The 26241-nt window shown below is 40.4% G+C and overlaps 1 protein-coding gene across 9 annotated transcripts in view; it reads right to left on the minus strand.

The window, feature by feature from the left end:
* Positions 1-21158, minus strand: part of EVI5 (ecotropic viral integration site 5) — a 237931-nt gene extending 216773 nt beyond the window's left edge. For 7 of the 9 annotated variants that reach the window (XM_060411667.1, XM_027972164.3, XM_027972161.3 and 4 more), the window contains exon 1: positions 20326-20869. In XM_060411667.1, coding sequence (XP_060267650.1) covers positions 20326-20421 — 96 coding nt within the window. In that variant the 5' untranslated portion in view covers positions 20422-20869. The other 2 variants (XM_060411662.1, XM_012176230.4) reach the window with 1 other exon arrangement.
* Positions 21159-26241: the final 5083 nt, after the last annotated feature.

The following is a 26241-nucleotide window of genomic DNA, read 5'->3' on the forward strand; positions in this document are numbered from 1 at the left end:
AGTGAAAAAGGAACTCAAATTATACATAAATTTTTATAAGGACAAAGACATAAGCAAAGAAGAGAATAGAAGAAAATATATTAAAATTAAAACCAAGAAACTCAATGATATAGTAGTGAATTGTGGGGATGTGAAGAATCCTTTCCTTTTCCAATTATCTCCAATTTAGTTATACTAAAAACTATAAAATTACAGAATGATACATACATCCAAAAACAGTGAAAGAAGTGGAAGTGAAATGATCAAGAAGAAATAAAGGTTAAAAGAAAGAATACTATGTAATAAGACAAAGAAGATAAATATTTTCTGATTTTTTTAATTTGTTTTTAAAATAAGTCTCGTTTATGAATATTTTCATTTGTGATCCATATTTACAAAAAAATGAAAAAACCATGAAGAAAAATTATCCATAAAATCACCACTCAATCAGCGCTAGTCTTTCTTTTCAAAAACGATGGAGCATGAAGAAGGGAAGCATGAAGAAGCATGAATGAGACCCTAGCCTTACGAAGAAGTAAAACTGTGAACTAGCCACAAGGCTCTCACAGTTTCCAAACAGACTGTTTCCTAACTAGGGTAAAATATACAGGACATAAAAACCCACCGTTGTAACAATTTTTAAGTGTGCAATTCACTGGAATTAATTATATGTACAATGAGGTACAACTATCACCACTGTCTATTTCCAAAACATTTTCTTTACCAAACAGAAACTACCATTCCTCTTTCTCCATAGCCTCAGGTAACCTCTAATCTACTGTCTGACTTTGTAAATTTAACTATTCTAGAAATACAAATAGAATCATATTAATACATACAATCTGGAGGAGGAAATGACAACCCACTCCAGTATTCTTGCCTAGGAAATCCCATGGACAGAGGAGCCTGGTAGGCTACAGTCCATAGGATCACAAAGAGTCAGACATGACTTAGTGACTAAACAACAGCAAACAATACATACAATATTTGTCCTTTTGTGTCTTGGCTTATTTCATTCAGCATAAAGTTTTCAAGGTTCATCCACACGGCAGCATGTATCAGAACTTCATTTCTTTTTATGACTGAACAATATTCTATTATATATACTTTTCTCATTCTTCATGGTGCTAGAATAGAAACTCAGGGCATGAAAAACTGGAGAGAGAAAGGAAGGTATGGAGGGAGGAAGGGTTGTGGGGAGGTGGAAGGAGAGAGAAGGGAGGGAGAGAGGAAGGAAAGAAAGAACTCTACTCATCTAATGTTTATCCCTTCTTCTATTGATGGACATGTGGGTTGTTGCCAACTTTGTGTTATTGTGAATAATGCTGCTATGAACACGGCATACAAATGCCAAACAGACCTTTAATAGTCTGCTCTGGCTAAAGGAAAACAGCAACAGAAGCTGCCAACAGCAATTACCACAACAGAATTGAACAGAATATAAGACATTAACTTCACGGATTTTTTTTTCAGCTGCACCACATGGCATGCAGGATCTTGGTTCCCTGACCAGGCAGAGAATCCCTGCAGTGCAAGCACAGAGTCTTAACCACTGGACCACTGAGGAAGTCCCAACTTTATGGTTTTAAAATTATCCATACTTCTGATTTTTCCAAATTTTCCTAAACAGATATGTATTATGTGCATTATTGAGGGGAAATCATTTTTTAGACTCCTCTATCATGACAGACTACTGCTGCTGCTAAGTCGCTTCAGTCGTGTCCGACTCTGTGTGACCCCATAGACGGAAGCCCACCAGGCTCCCCCGTCCCTGGGATTCTCTAGGCAAGAACACTGGAGTGGGCTGCCATTTCCTTCTCCAATGCATGAAAGTGAAAAGTGAAAGGGAAGTCGCTCAGTCATGTCCGACTTTTCACGACCCCATAGACTGCAGCCCACCAGGCCCCTCCGCCGATGGGATTTTCCAGGCAAGAGTACTGGAGTGGGTTGCCATTGCCTTCTCCAATCATGACAACTATATATGTTCTAATCTGAAAAATATATTTGCAACACGGAAACAAAAGGGAGAGAGCAACAATACTGAAATAACATATTAAGAAATCATTACTGAGGTCAGGATTGAGGTTAGGAGCACTATTGAGAAGGCATCTCCTTTTTGTACTGACCAAAGTATTACTTGCCCTCTGTGATGCCTAGCACAGCACCTGGTACATATCAGAAACTCAACAACAAAAATTGGTTAAAAAATAGATGACAAATTCTATAGCTCTCTGAGCTCCTCCAACTACATCATATTTTTTAAAGTATTCATACTCAAGTCTGAAATGGACTATTAGAAACATCTCAAGTTTCAGTAAGTTTTATATGAACTTATGGAGAAATTGGCCAGTACCTGAATGACAGGCAATTGCACCTCTAGGACTATTATTTAAACTACAACTCTACCTGCTTAACCCAGAGTTAACTTATAGTATCATACTTTTTAAGTGGGTATTTGTCTGTGTGTATTGCCAAATGGGTCCAGAGAGGTCTTTTCATCTTTGCTTCCAAAATAAACAGCAATGTATCAAACTTAGAAATACACCTAAAATATATGCTCAAATTTCAAAATGGTCTATGCCAATGTAAATATAAAAAATAATCAATTTGTGATCTGTACACATCATTATTCTTCAAAGTACTAGAAATTCTGAACCCATAAAAGAACTTGATATACAACTGAAAAACATGTAGAAAGCAAAATATATATGTATTTATACTCAGTATTAGTCCAATAGGATTTAAAGTTGACACAAATATAATATCTATCTTCAGTCTTTAAGCAGGTCCTAAGGAAGTATTATTCCAGCTCTGTAAATGTGGGAATAAACAACATTATAAACAGCAATGTTTTGCATGTTTTGAGTATTATCAATAAATATGGAGTACAGATCTTTAAAAATCTATAAATATCTTCAAAGAAGAATTTCAAATTATGTCTTTCACTTATTTAACAGTTGTCAGATGGAAGAAGAGAAAGATAAAAAACACTGACTTCAATAAGAATAGAAAAAAATAGCAAACAGAAATTACACCGAAAGGGGAAAAAAAAACAGAAAAAAAGGGTAACACTGCTGACAAGTCTTCTTCCTTTAGATGTCTATATGACAAATTTCTCTTGAGTTAATTTATTTTCAATATGCATACAGCATATATTCATCTCTCTCTGATCCTTCCTACCTCTAGGGCAAAGTTTCAGAAAAGAAAACTTGCAACTAACATGACATTGTAAATCAACTATAATTTTTAAAAAAGAAACAGAAAATTTGCACACAGTGATATATTATTGCTGCTGTATATTTTACTACGTTACCAGGCACTATGACAAGACTTACATTCATTATCTTATTTAATCCTCACGATAATCCAGATACAGATTTTACTGAAGTTTACAGAAGTTAAACTTTATTTTGGGGGGCTCCAAAATCACTGCAGATGGTGACTGCAGCCATGAAATTAAAAGACGCTTGTTCCTTGGAAGAAAAGTTATGATCAACTTAGACAGCAGATTAAAAAGCAGAGACACTACTCTGCCAACAAAGGTCCATCCAGTCAAAGCTATGGTTTTTCCAGTAGTCATGTATGGATGTGAGAGTTGGACCATAAGGAAAGCTGTGCACCGAAGAACTGATGCTTTTGAACTGCGGTGTTGGAGAAGACTCTTAAGAGTCCCCTGGACTGCAAGGAGATCCAACCAGTCCAACCTAAAGGAAATCAGTCCTGAATGTTGATTGGAAGGACTGATGTTAAAGCTGAAACTCCAATACTTTGGCCATCTGATACGAACTACTGACTCATTTGAAAAGACCCTGATGCTGTGAAAGATTGAAGGCAAGAGGAGAAGGGGATGACAAGAGGATGAGATGGTTGGATGGCATCACTGACTCAATGGACATGAGTTTGAGTAAACTCCAAGAGCTGGTGATGGACAGGGAGGCCTGGCGTGCAGCAGTCCATGGTGTCACAGTTGGACACGACTGAGCAACTGAACTGAACTGACTGATAGAGGTTAAACAACTGGCCCAAGAAGCCATTAGCCAATAAGTGATGGAGCCAGGATACTAAACATTCAGCCCTAAAAACCAAAATGTCTTCACAAGTGTAAATCATTGAACGGAAGGTGAGCTAAACTAACAGAAGAGCATAAAAGTAAAAACACAGCACATCAGAACATGTCATGACTCTAAGGATTTTGCCAGACAGACAGGACCTGCCCCAAACCAATCTGATTACTTATAAGAGATTCAATTAACAAAAATATCGAGATGGAAACTATATTTGAAAATAAACTGTCAATGTATCACAAAACTCCTACTTCCTTTGACAAGAGCGTATTATTGACTATTTTATCTTTTATATCAATGTATAATACTGGTGTAAAAAAAAGTCTCAAGAATATCAACAAAAACCTCTTTTATAATTTTTATAGTAAGTGTAAACAGATCTGCATAACTGCAGAAATATTTGACATTTTCCTGACTTTAACATTTTGCACAAAAGAAAACCATCCCACTTTGTAAGCTACAGCAGTAATTTCTAAAGAAAAAGAAGGAAAGGAAGAAAAGAAAATGAACAGTGAAAAGCAACCATCGGCAACCACATCACAATTACATGCCTGAAACAGAGATAAAAGGAAATTTACCAAGGGGAACAGAAACATTCAACTGCAACTAATCTAACTTGTTTATAAATTATAGGTTTTCTAAAAATCTTCTAAACATAAAATGTCAGTATTGTTGGATGCTCCAAAAGCATAAGCTCATGGTTTAATAGCTGCAAATCTGTATCTATACTCAGCTTTAAAGAACTGCATGCACTGTTCTCTAGCTAACCAAATGCCCTTAACTCTATGGACTGCCACAGCTCAGAAATGCCTTAAACTACATACAAGGTTCACACACTTTTCCAACCATTCAAAACACCTGAGTACTGCCGATATTTAGAGACTATCTGATTGAAGCATTACACGTGAATAAGGTCCTAAGTTTAGCATTTTAAATGTTTTAAACATACAAAACTGTACCAGACATAGTACTTAGTTATCTTAAGGAATTAGCATTTGTTTAAGTCTTTGAAACCTAAGAGCTATTCAAGTTCAATTTTATTCAAAGATTTAATGAAATCTTTTAACTGGACATTTCACCTACTATCTAGTATTAAGAGTTTTCATACATTCAGGATAGTCATTGCTAGGTTTTTTAAGAAAAAATAGTGACCTTTTAAATCACCTTGATCATAAAACAAAAATTACCATGAGCTACGGATCTGAATTAAATTTTGTTCATGCTTAAAAATGACTTATTTAATGCTATATACTTCGGCAGACACAACCTATTTTAAAAAGTATATAAAACTAGAATCTTGCCTGCTATAGGCCAAACCATTCAAATAAGATAATCAGTATTTTTAAGTATATACAATGCATCAAACAACTTTATGAGGTACAGCATTAATTCCTCAGACTGACAGGAAAAAACTAACTCACAGGTAGTTCTGGCAATCCACTTGAGACATTCTGGTAATTGAAAACTGAACACAAAACTGAAACCAACCCTGCTATCAGAAGGGTCTTCCTTATATTTTATAGTCAATTCCATTCATGCTTTCTGCATTCTTTTAAACTTCCTTTATGAAACTGATAACCACAAAATCGTAACAGCTATTTATACTGAGCACAAAACACAGGCCAAGCACTGTTCCAGATACTTTACATTTATTATTTCCATTCCTCATGAACAATATTGCATGGTAAATACGAAAACACACATTCTTCTGATAAAGAAACAGACCCAGACAGGTTAAAAGGAGAAGGAAAATGACAAAGCAAAACGCTTGCTCTTTTTACTCAGATGGTAAAGAATCTGCCTGCAATGCAGAAGACCCAGGTTCGATCCCTGGGTTGGAAAGATGCCCTGGAGAAGAGAATGGCAGCCCACTCCAGTATCCTTGCCTGGAGAATTCCATGGACAGACCCTGGAGTTGCAAAGAGTCAGACATGACTGAGCGACTAACACACACTTTCTACATTATGCCACTTTGTTCCCCTCTGGCCATCAATTCATATCATAACGAAATTCTTCCTGAAACAGAACTTCACTTGCTTCAATAAAAACTACTGCTGCTTTCCTTCAAAGAAAAGGCAATTCCTATTATGTGAAATATTTTACTGTATTACCAAACTACTGATATAATTTCTCCATCAATACTTTTGCACTAAAACTGGAAGAGAGTGCTATGTAAAATACACTGATAAGAATACTAGATAACTAAAATTTGGCCATTGTGAGCTGAACCTAAAATTTCTATAGCCAAGGTGTTCAAGTTCATGAGTAAAGAGCTAATAAGCCTGTTCCCAACCTCGACCTTCTATTGTTACAAACACAAAATTGTTTTTTTAAAAAAAGCATATCCGAACACACAATTTTTTCCTGGCAGCAGCAAGAGTACTAAAATACCTTTTTTCTTATGCTTCCATCTAGTATGAAAAAAGCACAAATTCAGAGCAAGTATCTCTTAAAATATATCACACATTACATGAATCTTTTATTTAATGTACACAATATGCCAAGAAGTGTGAAAAAAAAAAAAAAAGTGTGTTAAGCACTATTACTCCATACCAAGGGTGAAATAAAAAATGAATTACCACTGTTTTGAAAAATCCTAAAATGTCAATAAAAATAACAGGCAAATAATGCACAGATCATGGCAAGGCCTAAAAAATATTTTAAATTGCCATTTAAATTAATTTAATTACACTGATACTGGTTTAAAAAAACTGATTGAAATAAGAAGTGGAAAATGTATGTTAATTGAAATTGGATAGAAGGACACATGAAAACTCAAGAAATCCTTGCAGAAATATAGTAACAATGAAATGATTTTTTGAAAGGTCCTCAGCATTTCAGGAAGGTAAAAGCACCACATTTTACTGACAAAGTGCATAGGGCCTTCTGAGCATGCAAGCAACCAAAGCCACAGGGCCTTCACAAGTTAAAGTGTTTTTAATCCTTGTTTCCTTGTCAGAACTTAAAAAAAAAAAAAGGTTGGGGTGAATGGTATCTCCAATGCCTTTCTGTTCAGACACTGTAGAGCCAAAAGAAAATCGATCAGCTCATACCAGCAGATTTTTATGTATTATTAGTTTCAATAACAAAGGGGCAAGGGAGTAGGGGGAATCCCCAAAACACTGCACTCGAAAACCTAGGTCTCATTCCCTGAACCTCATATACACTATGAGGCTACAGAAACAATCAGAAGTTCTGGGACAAACCAACAAAGTGGGAGTACATTAGCAAGTACTCGAGTAAATTAACCCAGGTACACAATAACTTGAGACTTTAACAAGATGCCAGAGGAACATTTAGGACTACGAGAGATTTTTTTTTTTTTAATCTGATAATGTTAAAGAAAACAAAAATGTTATAAACTTAACTACTACACATATCCATACCTCTCTAGTCTCACAAGCCACAGAGAAGTAGGGTTTCTGTCTAAAGTCAGAAGACAGGCCTCCTGTTCTCGTCCTGGAACTCAGGAGGCAGTCTGTCTCTTCTTCCCAGTTTCTGCTCTCATCTTTTACAGAGGCTGCTCTGCCATATTGAGAACTCTCACTGGATCTTACATCCCACTAAATACCCCCTGTCTCACAGTACTGTCCCTCCCCCACAGCTACGCAACTGGACACACGTTCAATTTTCATTCTTCCCTACTTCATTTCCCACTTTTTCACTGCAATGTGGTTTCCACCATACCATTTTACTAAAACCACACTTATCAAAGTCACTCACCAACAGCCTCTTTGCGCTAAATTCAGTACATGATTTACAATCTTCATCTGACTTGCAGATCTCTCTGTAACATGTGACCCACACAATACTCTTTCCTTTTGTTTTTTATTTTTCTCATCAGTAAATACATGCTCATTAAGAACTGAAATTATCATAGGAAAAAAAACAGAAAAGTTTGAGTACTCTGTAATCCCACTCTCAAAAACAGCCACTGTTAGCAGTACAGTATATATTCATTAAGATTGCTATGCATATGCTACTATATGGGTATATGTATTAAGTTAACAAAAAATTAGATCATACTTGGGGACTTTCCTGGTGGACCAGTGGTTAAGACTCCAAGCTATTACTGTAGGGAACACGGGTTCAATCCCTGGTCTGGGAACTAAGATCCCATATGCTGCTCAGCCCAGCCAAAAAAAAAAAAAAAAAATCATACTATATATTTTTGAGAAATTTTTACATAATGTGCCTGATTTTCTTTGTTAGTATTATGTGACAGCATAATTAACGGCCTCCTAAAGAACTCAGGGTTCCCTGGCGGCTCAGGTGGTAAAGAATGCACCTGCAATGCAGGAGGTCTGGATTCGATCCCTCAGTCAGGAAGATCCCCAGCAGAAGGGCATGGCAACCCACCCCAGTATTCTTGCCTAGAAGCTCAGTGGTAAAGAATTCACCTGCCAAAGCAGGAGATGCAGGTACAATCCCTAAGTCAGGAAGAAGGAAATGTGAACCCACTCAAATACTCTTGCCTGGAAACTCCATGGACCGAGGAGTCCGGCAGGCTCCAGTTCATGGGGTTGCAAAAGAGTCAAGACACAATTTAGCAACTAAACAACAACAAAAGAGCTCATTATAAAACCCAGGACCCGGGCATGTTATCTTAAATTGCAAAAGGGACTTATATTGCAGAGGTACTTAAGAGAAAGGTTTTGTGATGCAGAGATTATCCTGAATTATCTGAGTTGGGCCCACATGAAGATGCAATGCAGTTGACTTTGAAGATGCAGGAAGAGGTCAAGGAATGCAATGCAAGGAATACACAAAATGCAACTCTAACAGCTGGAACAGGGAAGGAAATGGATTCTACCTCAGTAACCAGCAAGAGTCAATACCTTGACTTTAGCCCAGCAAAACACTTGAGACTTCTGGCCTCCATGACTGTAAGATACTACATTTCTGTTTCAAGCCACTAAGTTTGTACTAATTTGTTTCAGCAGCGATAGAAAACTAATACCATGTGTGTGTATGTGTGCATATACTATAAAATGCTATATAGCTGATGGAATATGGTGTGTATGTATAACATATTCCATCAGCTGCATAGCATTTTATCATATGAATGAACCATATTTTATTTAGCCAATCCTTTATTAATGGATTCTCGGGTTGTTTTCAGTTTTTCATTACTATATACTTTACTAGGTGCCTAGAGGTTTAGAATACCTCTAAACTGTATATTGTCACCCTGCTTATTTAACTTATATGCAGAGTACATCATGAGAAATGCTAAGCTGGAAGAAGCACAGATGGAATCAAGATTGCCAGGAGAAATATCAATAACGTCAGATATGCAGATGACACCACCCTTATGGCAGAAAGTGAAGAGGAACTAAAAAGCCTCTTGATGAAAGTGAAGAGTGAAAAAGTTGGCTTAAAGCTCAACATTCAGAAAATGAAGATCATGGCATCTGGTCCCGTCACTTCATGGCAAATAGATGGGGAAACAGTGGAAACAGTGGCAGACTTTATTTTGGGGGGCTCCAAAAATCACTGCAGATGGTGACTGCAACCATGAAATTAAAAGACGCTTACTCTTTGGAAGGAAAGTTATGACCAACCTAGATAGCATATTCAAAAGCAGAGACATTATTTTGCCAACAAAGGTCCGTCTAGTCAAGGCTATGGTTTTTCCTGTGGTCATGTATGGATGTGAAAGTCGGACTGTGAAGAAAGCTGAGTGCCAAAGAATTGATGCTTTTGAACTGTGGTGCGGGAGAAGACTCTTGAGAGGTCCTTGGACTACAAGGAGATCCAACCAGTCCATTCTAAAGGAGATCAGCCCTGGGTGTTCTTTGGAAGGACTGATGCTAAAGCTGAAACTCCAATACTTTGGACACCTCATGTGAAAAGTTGACTCATTGGAAAAGACTCTGATGCTGGGAGGGATTGGGGGCAGGAGGAGAAAGGGACGACAGAGGATGAGATGGCTGGATGGCATCACCGACTCGATAGACATGAGTTTGGGTGAACTCTAGGATTTGGTGATGGACAGGGAGGCCTGGCATGCCGAGATTCATGGGGTCGCAGAGTTGGACACGATTGAGCGAATGAACTGAACTGAAACACATCTTTATATGTTTGTCTGTTTCTCTAGAAGTTATTCCATAAAGTGCAACTATTTGGTCAAATAACATTATATTTTAAGTTTTAATGGATTTTTAAGTTAATCTCCAAAAAGGCTATTATCACTTTTTATTCACATTAACAACATTCAAGCCTCTCCCCCCTTCTTCAAAGTTCAACTCTTTCAGTTTGTTAAAATTGCTTCCGGTGTCCCTTCTGTAGTAGTTAACTGAATTCCTCCTGCTCCTTTCCAGACTTCTCTTCATCAGCTTATTTCTTACATGTCAGTGGTCCCCAAAATTCCAATTCCATCCTGGGCTTTCTCCTCTTTATACACAGCTATCTCATCTACTTCCTTTTACCCCAATTACTACTTACAAACAGATTTCTCCCTCTTCCCGCTAAAATGTACTCCTCCATTTTATTAATGACCGGTGCACCAATATCCAACAGCCTATGGCAGATATGCACTTCCCTGGTGGCTTAAATGGTAAAGAATCTGCCTGCAAAGCAGGAGACCTGGATTGGAAAGATCCCCTAGAGAAGAGAATGGCTACCCACTCCAGTATTCTTGTCCGGAGAATCTCATGGACAGAGGAGCCTGGCGGGCTACAGTCCATGGGGTCCCAAAGGGTTGGACACCACTGAACGACTAACACATGGGCAGACATGTGGGGATCACCTGACCCCTGCTTTATGTTCCCCCCACACACCATAGGCTCTAGAGTCCATAAGATTCTCTCCTGACCTATCGGTTCCTTAGAACAGGAATACACCAGTTTCCAGCTGTGGCGCTTCACTGTGCATGCTCCCTATCTCAAGTCTCACACCCCACTGTGCCAGAAAAGGCTTTCTGAAACTCAGTTCTGATGTGTCATTCAAGTAGATCTTTCATAGGCTGCTGGTTGCAATGTAAAATGATATATCCCCTTGGGAAAATTGTTTGGCAATGTCTTCTAAAGTTAAACATACAGCTGCCCTATGAGGCAGTAAATCCACCATTAGTTATTTATACAAGAGAAATGAAAATGTATGTCTACAAGAAGACTAGCAGTTATGTGTTCATAACAGTTATATTCACAATAGCCTAAAGGGAGAATAAATAAACTGTTCTAGTTATATAATGTATTGTGCTGTCCTTAGTTGCTCAGCTGTACCTGACTCTTTGTGACCCCACTGACTGTAGCCCACCAAGTTCCTCTGTCCATTGGGATTCTCCTAGCAAGAATACTGGAGTGGGATGCCATGCCCTCCTCCAGGGGATCTTCCTGACCCAGAAATTGAATTGGGGTCTCCTGCATTTCAGGCGGATTCTTTACCAGCAGAGCTACCAGGGAAGCCCATATGTTTTACTACACATCAATTATAAAGAACTACCGAAGCAACTATCCTTCAATTAAAAAAAAATTAAATTTTTTTTAAAAAAGGAAGACGACAGATATACCCCAACGAGCAACAGGAAAAAAAAAAGAACTACTGATAAGAGCAACAATGGATGAATTTCAAAGACATTACACTGAACTAAAGAAGCCAGCCTGAAAAGAATACACGCTTATTCTACTTTTCTATTAGGTGACATTCAAGACCTAGAAAAACTAAACTGGTAGTATCAGAACAGGAATTGATTAAAGGAACTACGTGGGATTATTGGGAAGGCAGAGAGTCACACAAGAGCACATATTTATTGAAACTCATTCACTAGAAAAAATGATACTGATAAACCTATCTGCAAAGCAAGAAGAGAGACGCAGACGCAGAGAATGGACTTGTGGACACAGCAGGGGAAAGAGAGGGTAAGTGAGCCAAACTGAGAGAGGGACACTGACATCTATCCACTGCCTCGCATAAAACAGACAGCTGGTGTGAAGCTGCCGTACAGAACACAGGGAGCTCAGCTCCGTGCTCTGTGATGACCTAGGAGGCTGAAATGGGAGGGAGGCTAAAGAGAGGGGGTATATGTATACTTACAGCTGATTCACATTGCTGTACAGCAGAAACACAACACTGTAAAACAATTACACATCAATTTTTAAAAAACTCATTCAGCTTTATAATTAAGTTCTGAGCATTTCGCTACACATAAACTTCACCTCAAATATTTCTAAAGCAAATATTAAGATTTAAAACTTTTAAAACTCAGCATTTTTCCATATAAAAGCCTCATAGCTGTCAGAATAGCCATCACCAAAGTCTACAAATAACAAACACTGGAGAGGCTGTGGAAAAAAAGAGAACCCTCCTGTACTGTTGGTGGGAATGTAAATTGGTGCAGCCACTATGGAAACAGTCTGGATGTTCCTTATAAAAACTTAAGGAGAGTTACCATCTGATCCAGCAATCCCACTCCTGAGCATATATTCAAACAAGACAAAAATTCTAATTTGAAAAGATACATGCACTCCAATATTTAGAGCAGCGCTACTGAAAATAACCAAGACATGGAAACAACCTAAATGTCCATCCAGAAATGAATGGATAAAGATGTGGTATATATACATGCACACTGGAATATTATTCAGTCACATAAAAAAGAATAAAATAATTCCATTTGCAGCAGCACAGACAGACCTGTGGAGATTATCATACCAAGTGAAGTAAATCAGAGAAAAACAAATATATGATATCACTTATATGTGGAATCAAAAAAAAGAAAAGATACAAATGATCTTATTTACAAAACAGAAATAGACTCACAGACATAAAAAATAAATTTATGGTTACCAAAGCAAAAAGGTGGGGGAAAGGAGGGATAAATAGGAGACTGGGATTAACAGATACATACTACTATATATACAATGAAGACCTACTATATAGCATAGGGGCCTATATTTAATATCTTATAATAACCTATAAAGAAAAAGAATCTGAAAAAGGATATATGTACAACTGAATCACTTTGCTGTATACCTGAAACACATCATTGAAAATCAATTATACTTCATTTTTTTGTAAGGCTCAAGATTTAAAACAAACCAATCACTAAATCACCCCCCCCTTCTTTATTTATCGCCTCACTCAGAAACAAGACTACACCAGAAATTACCCGGCGGTCCAGTGGTTACGACTTGGCATTCTCAATGCCATATGCCCGGGTTCGATCACTGGTTGGGGAACTATCTAAGATCCCACAAGCTGAGCAGTGTGGCCAAACACAAAGAAAGTAAAGAAGCAAGACTGTAGCCACCGTGTGTTCCTCTGGTTTATAAATTCCGTGAAAGCAAAGATTCTGTCTATGGAGAATTGATCACAATTACCCCAACACCCATCCTTATACTTGACACATTTGGGATGCTATATATATGTTATCTTTGCTGATTCTTAATGACTTACTGACAATGTTTATAACTCCATTAAATTTTTAGATCATCTACTGATTCATTTTTCTGATCTTGTGTGTTAAATGTCAATATACCATGCTTGACAACATTTATAACCTTGTTCATCCAGCAGTGGCAAAGAAGCTTCTCCCCAGTTTCAAAAAGGCAGCCAAGTTCAGTCTTTAACATTGTGCTCCTCTCTTACATGCATTTCAATTAAATATTTAAAGCCACTACACTTGGTGCATGAGCTAGGATTCATTTTCAATTTACTTATATCTTCTCACCACCAAATTCTGGCTCAGTCTTCTAAACTATCATGATTTCTAGTATGCCCAAATATATTAAATTTTTCTTTCTCTCATGTATCTCATTCAAATATCATATTACACAACTGTTCATTAAAGTGAAACTTTTATCCCATATATCTGTTAACATTGTTCTAACAAACTTACTAGCATAATTTATGAGAAAGCTCCATTCATTTTCTAAAAGATTTATTTATTTTTGGCTGCATCGGGTCTTTCGTTGCAGCACAAAGGCTCTCTAGCTGTGATACTCAGGGACAGTAGAAGCTGTGCGTGGGCTTAGTTGCCCCATGGCCTGTGGGATCTTAGTTCCCCGACCAGGCATAAAATCCATGCCTCCTGCACTGGAGGATGGATTCTTAACCACTAGACCACCAGGAAAGTCCCTGGATTCATTTTTAACACGGCAAAAGAACTGTACCAAGCCGAATACAGCAACTAATCATTTGAGCACCAATTCAAAGGTAAGACAAAATGCCCATGGTCACTTCTCTGTCAGTGCTTACACGTTCTTGTGAAAAACAAAAAGGGCAATGATCCATAAGAAAACCATTCTGTTCCTATCTCTTTCAAGGTTCCTTTCAAGAACACAGGAGCCAGCAGTTCCTTAAAGATAGAGCCCTAATCATAAATTCATAAGACACTGAATACCAAAACCTACAATGAAAATCCAGATTAAAAGCCAGTTTAACCAGCTTTAGGGAACATTTTTCAAAGTACAACTGTGAGGGTTGGATTAGTACAAAGTAAAATAAACAAGCACTAAAGCCACATTGTCTTTGGCTACTTAATAAACTACAAACAGCACAGGCAGGGAACCCTCTCATGAAGCACAGAGACAGTACTCTTGAGACAGACTCTTCAGAGTCCCTTGGACAGCAAAGAACTCAAACCAGTCAATCCTAAAGGAAATCAACCCTGAAATTCCCTGGAAGGACTGATGCTGAAGCTCCAATACTCTGGCCACCTGATGAGAACAGCTGATTCACTGGAAAAGACCTTGATGCTGAGAAAGATTGAGGGCAGGAGGAGAAGAGGGTGACAGAGGATGAGATTGATTGGATGTCATCATGGACTCAATGGATATGAGTCCGAGCAAACTCTAGGAGATGGTGAAGGACAGGGAAGCCTGGTATGCTGCAGTCCATCGGGTTGCAAAGAGTCGGATATAGCTGATCGACTGAACAAGAGCAACAACAACAAAAAAAGACACTGAAACCCAGAAACATGGATACAACTGAAGGGTAAACAAATAAAATTTTATAAATTTAGCCTAACAGAAAGCAAGTAACATTGAGAATAATATTTTCATATCATGAACTCTATGATAAAAACTTTTATTTCAAAAAGGATTTGGAAACCTACTTAGTGTTTTAAAGCAAAAAAAAAAAGAGTGCCAAGCATAACAAAGTTATTAAAGGAATAACAGAGGTTTTAATGGTAGTTCTAATTAACTTACCAGTTTAAGTTAACTATCAAGATTTCAACAACTTTAGCAATTTATCAACTTTTTCTGGTACAGAATCTTGTGTTTCAAAACAAAAAATTCTGGGTGGTGGAATGGTCAGTCGCCTGGCCACATCTGGAGAGGGTCAGCGTGAGGCCACAGTCTGTGGGTTCCAGGAACAGCCAAGGCACCCATACCACCTGCAACGCACTGTGGGCGCCTCAGAGTGAAGCTGAGGCTCAGGAAGGCCCTGCTGAGCACACGAGGCTGCTGCCACACACAGACCACGTTCTGGCACACCTGACTCCCAGCTGCTCGGGGATGTACCCTGGGGCAGGCTGCAGTGAGCCCTGGCCTGTCTCGGGGGTGCTGGGCAGGCTAGACTGCCAGTCTCACTACAGCATGCAACCAACAGGCCCACACGGGGCTGCCTCCCTTCCTGGCCAGCAGGTCCACCCAGAGTTTGAGGGGATGCTGGTCCCCAGGAAGATATCCATCAGCCCCTGGAGAACTGGCTGACCATTTGCTACCTCCTCATCCCAACTCTGAGCGTCCGCCCAGCCAGGCTGGGGAAGGGGTTAGGCAGGAGGGGGTGAGGAGGTCTGAGATGTACTGCAAAGATGTGCTCAAGATGTGCCAACATCACCTCAAGCACTGCAAGTTGGTCAAGAGGACCTGATTCCTGCAGTGGAAAGTCAGCCTGGAAGTGAAGCAGATCAAATTCAAGACAAACTTGAGGCACATCTGGCAGAAGCCAGGCCTGAAGGAAACCCCCCGTAGGCTGGCAGACCTCCAAGAGCTACCTAAAGGGTAAAGGAGTCTCCTGTCTCTCCCTCACCCCTGCTACTGCTGTGACCTATGTGATAAATATTCAGAGAACTCAGTCAAAAGCAAAAAACAAAAAATTGTAAGTATTACCCCCCATGACCATAGCTAGATTTAAGAATTATTGATTAAAATAACAAAACCAACATGACTTTTTAATAACTTTTATATGTTACAAATATGCAAGATCTATTTGTTCACTCACTATTAAATGTTTAACGCACATATGGATTTCCAGACCCAGTGCAGAGATCCACAGCCCACTCCATTTCTCCAGTCATTCATCTCTTCTATGTGAGTCCCCACTACAGAAAGTATCAAATAGCTCACTAAGCTGTCTTATCTTTAAAATCACTTCCAATCCTGAGATTATAAAACTCTGGGACAAAGGATACGTCTCAAAAGAATTTAGGGATTTCTACAGAAATGACAGTTTGATCCAGTATTTAGATGCTCTCCCTCCTACCATTCTATGTAGATAACAGTAAAGAAACTTTAAAAGCTATAACCCCACAGGGAGGAGACAACAGTGATGGATAGATGGCAACACATTTTTGTATGATGAAAGATGAGGGACTTCCAGGTTAAGATGGCAGATGGATCACACACATCTAATTCTCTCTCCCAGAATCCTAACAGGGCTGCCTTGGTGGCTCGGTGGTAAAGAATGTGTCTCACAATGCAGGAGACATGGGTTCGATCCCTGGGTTGGGAAGATTCCTTGGAGGAGGAAACGGCAACCCACTCCAGTACTCTTATTTGGGAAATCCTATGAACAGAGGAGCCTGGCGGCTACAGCTCATGGGACCGCAGAAGAGTTAGACAGTACTGTGACTAAACAACAACTAAACTCTAATAAAACAAGGATAAAGAAAACTTTGCAGTTGTTTTTAGGACACTAACCATAAGGATCAAGAGAATGGAACAAACAACAGCAACAAACCCTTGAAGGCTGGAGAGATGGATGAGTGGTAACTGATTTGGTCAAAGACAAGTAGTGTTTGCAAAGACAGCAGTGCGCTGACCACCAAGAACAAACCCAGTTGACAGTACAGAATCCTCAAAGGGTTCCGGAGCTGCCAGAGCAAAGAAGTAGGGGACTGAAGAAGGAAAGATGGGGTGAAAACTGTTTGAATAGTTAGAAACCTAGACCTGCATTCCTCTTTCAAGCCACTGAGTGATCTAATCTCAGTAAGGCAGCAGATTAGGGATTCAGTCTCTAAAAAGGTTAAAACCAAACATCGTGAAAGATGAAGCCAATATGTCTCCCTTCACATTACATGCTCTATAGCTCATTACCCGACTCTCCTTTCCTGAGTTCCCAGACCACTGGCAACTAGACCTCTGCCTTCCAACCAGAAAACTTCCATACTCTCTGGGAAATAGAATCAGGCCAAAAGGAAAGACAGACACTGGAGAGAGGCTCAAACAGCCTACTCAAACCAACGGCTTCAATCCTGACCATACATTTGAATCACCTGGGCAACTTTAGAAAATACTGGTGCTAATCTATGCAGAGAGAAATCAGAATAGGGGTTGCCTCTGGGCGGGGAATGCGGAAGACAGGAGAAAGGAATATGAAGGAATTGTCTGGGTTTTTCACTATGCTCTGTACTGTGTGTTAATTACACAGGAGAAGGAAATGGCAACCCCTTCCAGTACTCTTGCCTGGAGAATCCCATGGACGGAGGAGCCTGGTGGGCTACAGTCCATGGGGTCGCAAAGAGTTGGGCATGACTGAGCACACACACACAAAGTCTGTATAGGGACCTGCAGTTTCCCTTCTCCCCCATTCACGTCCTCTCATAAATTTATTCTCTGGAAACACAGACTTGGAGAGACTCCAGACTCAAGAAGAGTGGAGAGAGGCTCAAGGCTGAAAGCCAAGGAATAAAGCAGAAGTATGTATAGCGAATAGCAGCCCCCACCCACAGCCCACTTCCTTTGCCCAGCTCTCAGAACACTGGGAGCCAGGCATATTACCTCCCCCACAGTTTGATTTAAATGTCCCTTTTGCATGCAGCCAAACCAATTTTCATCATAGCAAGATAAAGGTCTTTTCTTGAATTTCTCCAACTCCTCCTAGACTCTAAACTCCTTTAAAGCAGGGGCAGCATCTTAATCAGCTTTGTATCCCCGGAGCCTAACACATTCACACGTTATATTAAACACTCTACAAATCTTTGTCTCCGACCCAGGAGATAACATGCAAATAGAAGAAGATTAGAAAACCTTGGAAAATTAGAACATACAAGGTGTGATCTGGACTAGGTCTTGAAGGGAGATTAAAAATTTAGGATTTATTAATGAAATGATGTCTGGGATTTGTTTTAAAATAATTTCTGAGCCACTCCCCTCACTCCCAAAATCAGTTGTATTTCTGTATACTGGCCACAAATGCTTTAAAATATCATTTACAATAACATTAAAAATATAAAATACCTACAAATAAATAACAAATGGTAAGAAAGACTTTAATACAGAAAACTACAAAACATCAGAGAAATTTTAAAAGACATAAGTGGAAGAACATACCACGTTCTTAAACTGGAAAACTCAGTTCTGTTAAGAACTGAATTCTCTCCAAATTGATAAATAGATTCAATTCCAATCTCCAAAATCTGTATGAATGGACAAGATTCTGAAATTTATGTGGAAACATTGAGAGTCAAGAACTGCCCAGACCATCTTAAAGAACAAAATAGGAATGACCCAAATCAAGGCTTATTATAAAGTTATATCAATAATACAGTGATATTGGTGCAAGGGTAACAAATAGACCAATGAAACAGAATAGTGTTCAGAAACAGATCCACACTTCTACGTTCACCTAACTTACAAAAAAGTGTCACACAGTGCAGAGGGGCAGGGGTGATATATATTCAGTGAATGGTGCTGGGTCAAATATATACCCATATGGTAAAAAGTGAATCTTGACCCCTACAATCCACCTACAACTCACTGTAAATCGTACAACTTAAATGTAAAAAGTAAAAATAAAACTTCTGTAATGATAACATGGGTGGAGCAGGCAAAGGCAACCCACTCCAGTATTCTTGCCTGGAAAATCCCATGGACGGAGGAGCCAAATCGGCTAAGGTCCATAGGCTAAGGTCACAAACAGCCGGACACAACTGAAGCAACTGAGCACACATACTTGGTAACATGAGAAATCATCTCCATATTCTTAGGCGAAGCAAAGATTTCTTTAATAGGTCACAAAAAACAGTAATCATAAAGACAAGGATTAAGTATATTTCATTAAAATTAGCCATTTTCATTCTTCAAAAAAAAAAAGGCCATCAAGATTGAAAAGACAAGATACAAAGTGGACAATGATTAAGTCCAGAAAGGACTCATGGGAAATAGATGTGTATATACATACACATACACACACACAAACAGAACTTATATTCTGAATAAAGAATTACAAACCAATTTAAAAAATAAGAAGACTTAACAGGCACTTCACAAAAGACAACATATAAATGGCCAACAAAAGGTACTCAACCACAATCATCAGAAAAATGTAAAATAAAGCTACATATATATTACTGCACTTGAACCAAAATAGCAAAATTTTCTAAAACTGAGAAGCATTAGCAAGGATATGAGGTAAATGGGAATACCATTCCCTGCTAATTCCCAAAGTAAAACTACTTTGGGAAAATGTTCAACTGGATCTAATGCTAACATTTTATTATTCACATACCTCATAAATCAACAGTTCTACTCCTGGATATATACCCCAATCCTGCAATGTTCTGTTTCTTGACCTGTAATAGTACACTTAGTAAAAAGTCTTTACCTGCATACTCAAGATTGGCACTTTTAAAAAACACGTTATACTACAATAAGTTTTCTAAGACCTCTTTAACACAAATTTCTCAGAGACCTTAAGGCTAGCATTTTAGAATAGGAGTGTCTGGTAAACTGCAGAAACTTTATTAATAACATTTTTGAAAAACAAAACAAAAAAGCTACTAGTACGTTTCAGTTCAGAACAAAGGTAAAAACTACGAACAGATAATTTCTTGATTTTCATGAAGCACCAGATTGCTTTCACCAATGGAAGAATTCTGTTATTCTACACTGAAACCCACAGAAGAGATATCTCTGCAAGAAAATGCTGCCTTTTGAAACCACTTCTAACAACGACAGACAGGAGTAAAGTGAAGGAACCATTCCAAAAGTTTTGGTTAACTCTTCAGTGAAAGGATGCCAACTGAGCTGATCTATGATGCCCAAAAGACAGAACGAAAAACACAAAGAAATCACAGCAACTCTAAATCAGACACTACCACAATCCAACCTACCGGAAATTCTGTGGTTAATTTGAGGCTTGCCCCTCTAGTCATAAAGTGATTATAGTGATGGCTGCAAACGCTCCCAACTGCATCCTTGGGCGTCATTTAACACACCTGGCTCGCCCATCACCTGCCTGGAGACATGGCCTTACGCAGAATCCCCGAGGCCAAGCGAAGACGCCAACTTCGCAAGAGGCGCGGACAGTCTCGCCCCATCTGGTCTCCCAGGAGGGAACAGACTCCTGGCCTCGAGGGCGGGGGTGAAGAGTCAGTATGCCCCACAGGATATCGAGGGAGCGCCCCCGAAGCAGCCTCGTCCCTTCACCTCCCTGGGAATCTACTGGAAGTCCCGCTGGCGAGTTTCTTCCGCAGCGACCGCGGTGGGGAGGGTCCCGGTGGCCACAGGGAACTTAGGCCCCAGTAGGGCCGGAGGCGCCCGCCCCGCTCGCGCCGCAAGTTTAGCGGCGGCCCCGACTCGCCGCGCCTCGGCCCGGCTGTGCGTCCCGCGGAACTCGGGCTCGCGGCCCGCCCGGCCTCCCGGCCCGCCCGGCCTGGCGCGGCGCCCCTCACCTTGGAAACGTTGGGTGGACTCCGTCGTAAACATTAACTTCCCATCCAGCCGGCAGCCGAGCCGCCGCGTCTCAGCGCCTCGGCCTCGCTCCCGGCTTCGCGGGCCGCCCTCTGCGCCTCCTCTCGAGCGCCGCGCTCACTCAGGAGCTCGGGGCAGCCTCCGACCCTGACCCCACTCTTGCCGAGCCGCCGCGGTTTCAACTACAACCCGACCCCCAGCGTGCCCGCCGCCGGCTCCTCCCGGGTCCGGCCCGGCCGCGTCAGGAAGGCTTAAGGCGCAGGCGCGGCAAGGGCCTTAAAGAGACCCGGCCGTCTCTACCGCATAATGGGTTCGAGCAGGTTAGGGGTCGGGCTGGCCAGCCGAGAATAGGAGAAGCCGAAGGGATTGGACAGTGGGGACCGGGGGCGGAGAGCTCTCGCTTGTTCCTCCGCCTCTCTCTCAAAGCTCCAGCCATCGGACGCACAAACTGCTGACTTCCCCAGTCTCTAGAACCGCCCCTTGACTGTAAGAGCTGCACCAAACGTTCCCGCTCCCGGCCCGAAGCGACCCCAGCATTAAGGCTGCCGGCTTGGCATTGCCGCACCGCCCACGCGCAGGGGTCCCAGGCTGGGGCCACGCGATGCAGACGCGCAAGCTTCCAGCGGCCGCCAGAGCGTCCTCGAGAGGCAACCAGATCACTCTGAAAAAACAATTAACGTGTAAATGGCACTTGTGATTGCAAATCCCTCGACCATCAGTCGTCTCGACACATTGGTATGCAGAGTCCGGCGGCGGGCAGAACATGGGCACGAATATGTGATGTCCAGTCGGGCAGTCATCCAATATCAACGAAGACATTCTTAGAAGGAGAGTACTTAGTGAGGAACAGAAACAAGCTACTAATCCCAGTCAAATCCCAGAAAAACGGGAAAAAAAAAATAATAACAAAAGCAATATAAATGACTTTCATTAGACATTTAGAAGTGACAAAATGATAGTAATTAGCACCCAAAAAAGAACCTAGAAATTAGATAGCCCTGGTTACTATCTAATTGAAAACCATAATTTCCAGATAGGGTTCCACTGTAATAAGCATTTAAAAAAAAAAAAAACCACCTCTCCATTAAAAAAAAAAAAAAGATTAGGAAGTTCAAAAAATAGGAAGTAGAGCCATGTCCTTCCACGCAGATAAAAACTTGAAATTTTATCTGAGGCAAAATTTTGCATAACTTTAGATTATGACGTTATTAAAGTAATTTCAACCAAGTTTCATCACAGCTGAATCTATCTTGTATAAGAAAGCTGAGACACCATGTTAATCTACCTTTCCTTCCTAAATTCCATTTATCAGAAAATCCTGTAGATTTTTACCTACCAAATTTTCCTTGAATCTGGCCTCTTCTATGTCTTCCATCACCTCCCTAGTCCAAACTACCTTTGCCTAGGAGGACCAGGGGCCTGGGTGATGGTGGTTTAGTCACTAAATTGTGTCCAACTCTTGCGACCCCATGGACTGTACCCCGCCAGGCTCCTCTGTCCGTAAGATTTTCCTGGCAAGAATACTGGAGTGGATTGCCATTTCCTGCTCCAGGGGATCTTCCTCACCCAGGGATGGAACGTGGTCTCCTGTGCTGCAGGCGGATTCTTTACCGACTGAGCTACCAGGGAAGCCCTGGGCTACGAACTTAGTCTCTGATTGGTTTACTTTCATGCCCTCTGCTGCTGCTACCAAGTCGCTTCAGTCGTTTCCGACTCTGTGGGACCCTATAGACGGCAGCCCACCAAGCTCCTCTGTCCCTGGGATTCTCCAGGCAAGAACACTGGAGTGGGTTGCCATTTCCTTCTCCAATGCATGAAAGTGAAAAGTGAAAGTGAAGTCGCTCAGTCGTCTCCGACTCTTCGCGACCCCATGGACTGCAGCCTACCAGGCTCCTCGGTCCATGGGATTTGCCAGGCAAGAGCACTGGAGTGGGGTGCCATTACCCCACTCTGATCCTGTCTCCACACAAATGGCTCTGTGTACCACAGCACTACCACTTCAATGGCTTCCCACTTCCTTAGACAAAACCTCTTAACTAATCTGCATGGTCATGCGGCCTCTTCTCCACCTCTCCACCTCTTCTCACTGCTCAGACCACATTCTGTGCTATCTCTGTTCCAGCCACACTGACCTCTTCCAGTTCCTCAGTTTTCTCCCTCCAGAGACTTTTCGTGTGTGCTTTGCTCTGTGCCTGGAAACCTTTTCCAGTACTCATCCTTCTGACCACACCTCTAGTCTCTGCCTCTGAGAAGTACCTTCAGACTCCCCTGCCTTGGTCCTTTCATATCACATGGCACTGAAACTGTAATTATGTGGGGTTTTTTGGTGGATTTTTGTTTCCCTCACTCAACTAATTACACCAGTGAGGCCGGCCAGAAGCTTGGTTTTCTTTGGTTCATGGCTCTATTTCTATATTTGTTCAATGTATGTTTTGTTAATTCAATAAATGAGAAGTAATTAATAATTAATTATTCTAATACTAGAACTTGAACTAGATATGGTTTGAAGGTTACCTAAGTCATAGATAGGTAAAATGTCACAATCTGACATTTGGAATCAGAGTCTAAAAAGAACTCCAGTAATTTTTAAAATTGATTTTATTTTGGTTAGCTGAGTTGTCCGAAGATCCTTTGGGTAACCTTTAAAACTGAATTCTCAAAGTACCTGTATAAAGAAAGCCCTGAATTAATAATGATTGCTATGGGATGGTCCCACGTAAACCTAATAATGGTTGCTTCCAGGGAGGAAGACTGAATGATTGGGAGTCAAGGCTGGGAGGAAGATTTTTGACTGCCTGCCCTTTTGTACCTTCTTTATTTCAAGCCATGTGAATATATTACCTATTTGAAAATAAAAACACAAAAGAGTTCATACTCTGATTCTATTTATTTGAAATTCCAGAAAAGGCAAAACTAGTTTGTGGTGAAAAAATCATAACGGATTGCCTCTGGCAGGAAATTGGGAAGGTACATGAGAGAAATTTCTGGGTTAGGCTGGGACCTGGGACTCTTTACCGGAGTGCTTTCACATGCACAAATATTTCCTTAAGCAACAGAACACAAAGGAGCTATAAGGGACTAAAAATACTTGCACACATGTGCAGATACGAAAAGATCAGAAACCAACTGCCGTTTCCAAGGTGTCAGGAGCAAAAGCAGGGTACTATGTATGACTCCTGCACACAGCACCACCAGTTGGGTGGACGGACCATGCTTTTTCTCCCAAAGTACCATAGAATGTTTTTAGGAAGCTATGCTTCCTGCCCAATCCACCAACTTGCCCATCCCCTCAGTCCATTTAAGAAACCATCTTGCCTCCTACCACCCCTTGGAGCCAGTAAGGGCATCTGTTACTCATTTTGCTTCCCTTGTGCTGCAGCACGAGATCCAATAACTTGCCTGGATTTCTCATCTGGCCTTTTATCAATTTCTACTGATTAGAGAGTTCAAGTACTCAAAATAGTAACACATTATTGGTGCAACCATTGTAGAAAATGGTATGGAAATTCCTCAAAAAATTGAAAAGAAAACTACCATACAATCCAGCAATTTCACTTCTGAATATTTATCTGAAGAAAATGAAAACACCAATTTAAAAAGATATGTGCAGAGAATACCCTGGTGGTCCAGTGGTTAGGACTCAGTGCTTCTCCTACATGGGGCTCAAGTTCGATTCCTGGTTGGGAAACTAAGAGCCCACAAGCCTCTCAGTGTGGCCAAAAAAACAAAAGATATGTGCACCCAAAGTTCACGGCAGGATTATTTACAATAGCCAAGATATGGAAGCAACTTAAGTGTCCATCAGTAGATGAATGAATAAAGATATGGTGTATATAACACAGTGAAATGTTAGTCATAAAAAAGAATGAAATCTTGCCATTTGCAACAACGTAGATGTACCTAGAGGGAATATGCTATATAAAAAAAGTCAGGCAGAGAAAAACAAATATCATATGTTTTCACTTATAGGTGGACTCTAAAAAACAAAACAAACATAACAAAATAGAAACACTCAGAGAACAAACCAAATGGGGAATTGAGTGAAATAGGCTATGGGAATTAAGAAGTACAAATGTCCAGTAATAAAATAAGTCATGGGAATGTAATATACAGTGTAATATAGAGAATATAGTCAATAATGTTGTGATAACTTTGGTGACAGTATATTAGGTTGGTGCAAAAATAATTGCAGTTTTATATTGTTGACATTTGCTGTTTGATATTGGAATACATCCTTAAATAAATGTGGTTATGTTATACATCATTTTAATGCACATTTCTCCTTTTATTTTGTTTGCTTATTACTTGCTGTGTATTTATATTTATTTTAGACTGGGAAAATGATGTTAGACAAAAAGCAAATTCAAGCAATTTTCTTTTTTCTAAAGTCTTTATTGAATTTTTTACAATATTATTTATGTTTTATGTTTTATGTTTTTGGCTTTTTGGCCATGAGGCATGTGGGATCTTAGCTCTCCGACTAGGGATCCAACCTGCACCCCCTGCATTGGAAAGGAAAGTCTAAACTGCCAGGGAAGTTCCCTAAGCAGTTTTCTTATTCAAGTTCAAAATGGGTCATAAAGTAGCAGAGACAACTCGCAACATCAACAACGCATTTGGAATTGCTAACAAATGTACAGAGCAGTGCTGGTTTTGCAGTGGAGATGAGAGCCTTGAGACGAGATGAGGAGCACAGTGGCAGGCCAGCAGAAGTTAACAACAACCAATTGAGAGGATCATCGAAGCTGATCCTCTTACAAACTACACAAGAAGTTGCCAAAGAACTCAACATCAACCATGCTAAGGTCGTTCAGCATTTGAAGCAAATTGGAAAGGTGGAAAAGTTCTATAAGTGAATTCCTCATGAGCTGACTGAAAATCAAAAAAATTGTCATTTTCAAGTGTCGTCTTCTCTTATTCTACAGAACAATGAATCATCTCTCGATCGAATTGTGATGTGCGATGAAAAGTGGATAACTGGAGACGACCTGCTCAGTGGACCAGCTTAGTGCTTTGGAAAAAGCTCCAAAGCACTTCCCAAAGCCAGAGTTGCACCCAAAAAACAAGTCGTGGTCACTGGTGGTCTGCTGCCAGTCTGCTCCACGACAGCTTTCTGAGTCCTGGTAAAACCATTACATCTGAGAAGCAAGCTCAGCAAGTCAATGAGATGCACCAGAAACTGCAGCCCCTGCAGCCGGCACTGGCCAACAGGAAAGGCCCAGTTCTTCTCTACAACAATGCATGACCGCATGTCCCACAACCAATGCTACAAAAATTAGGCCCTGAAATTTTGCCTCATCTGCCATATTCACTTGACCTCTCACCAACTGACTACC

Source organism: Ovis aries, chromosome 1 (genome assembly GCF_016772045.2).
Source record: "Ovis aries strain OAR_USU_Benz2616 breed Rambouillet chromosome 1, ARS-UI_Ramb_v3.0, whole genome shotgun sequence".
NCBI lineage: Eukaryota > Metazoa > Chordata > Mammalia > Artiodactyla > Bovidae > Ovis > Ovis aries.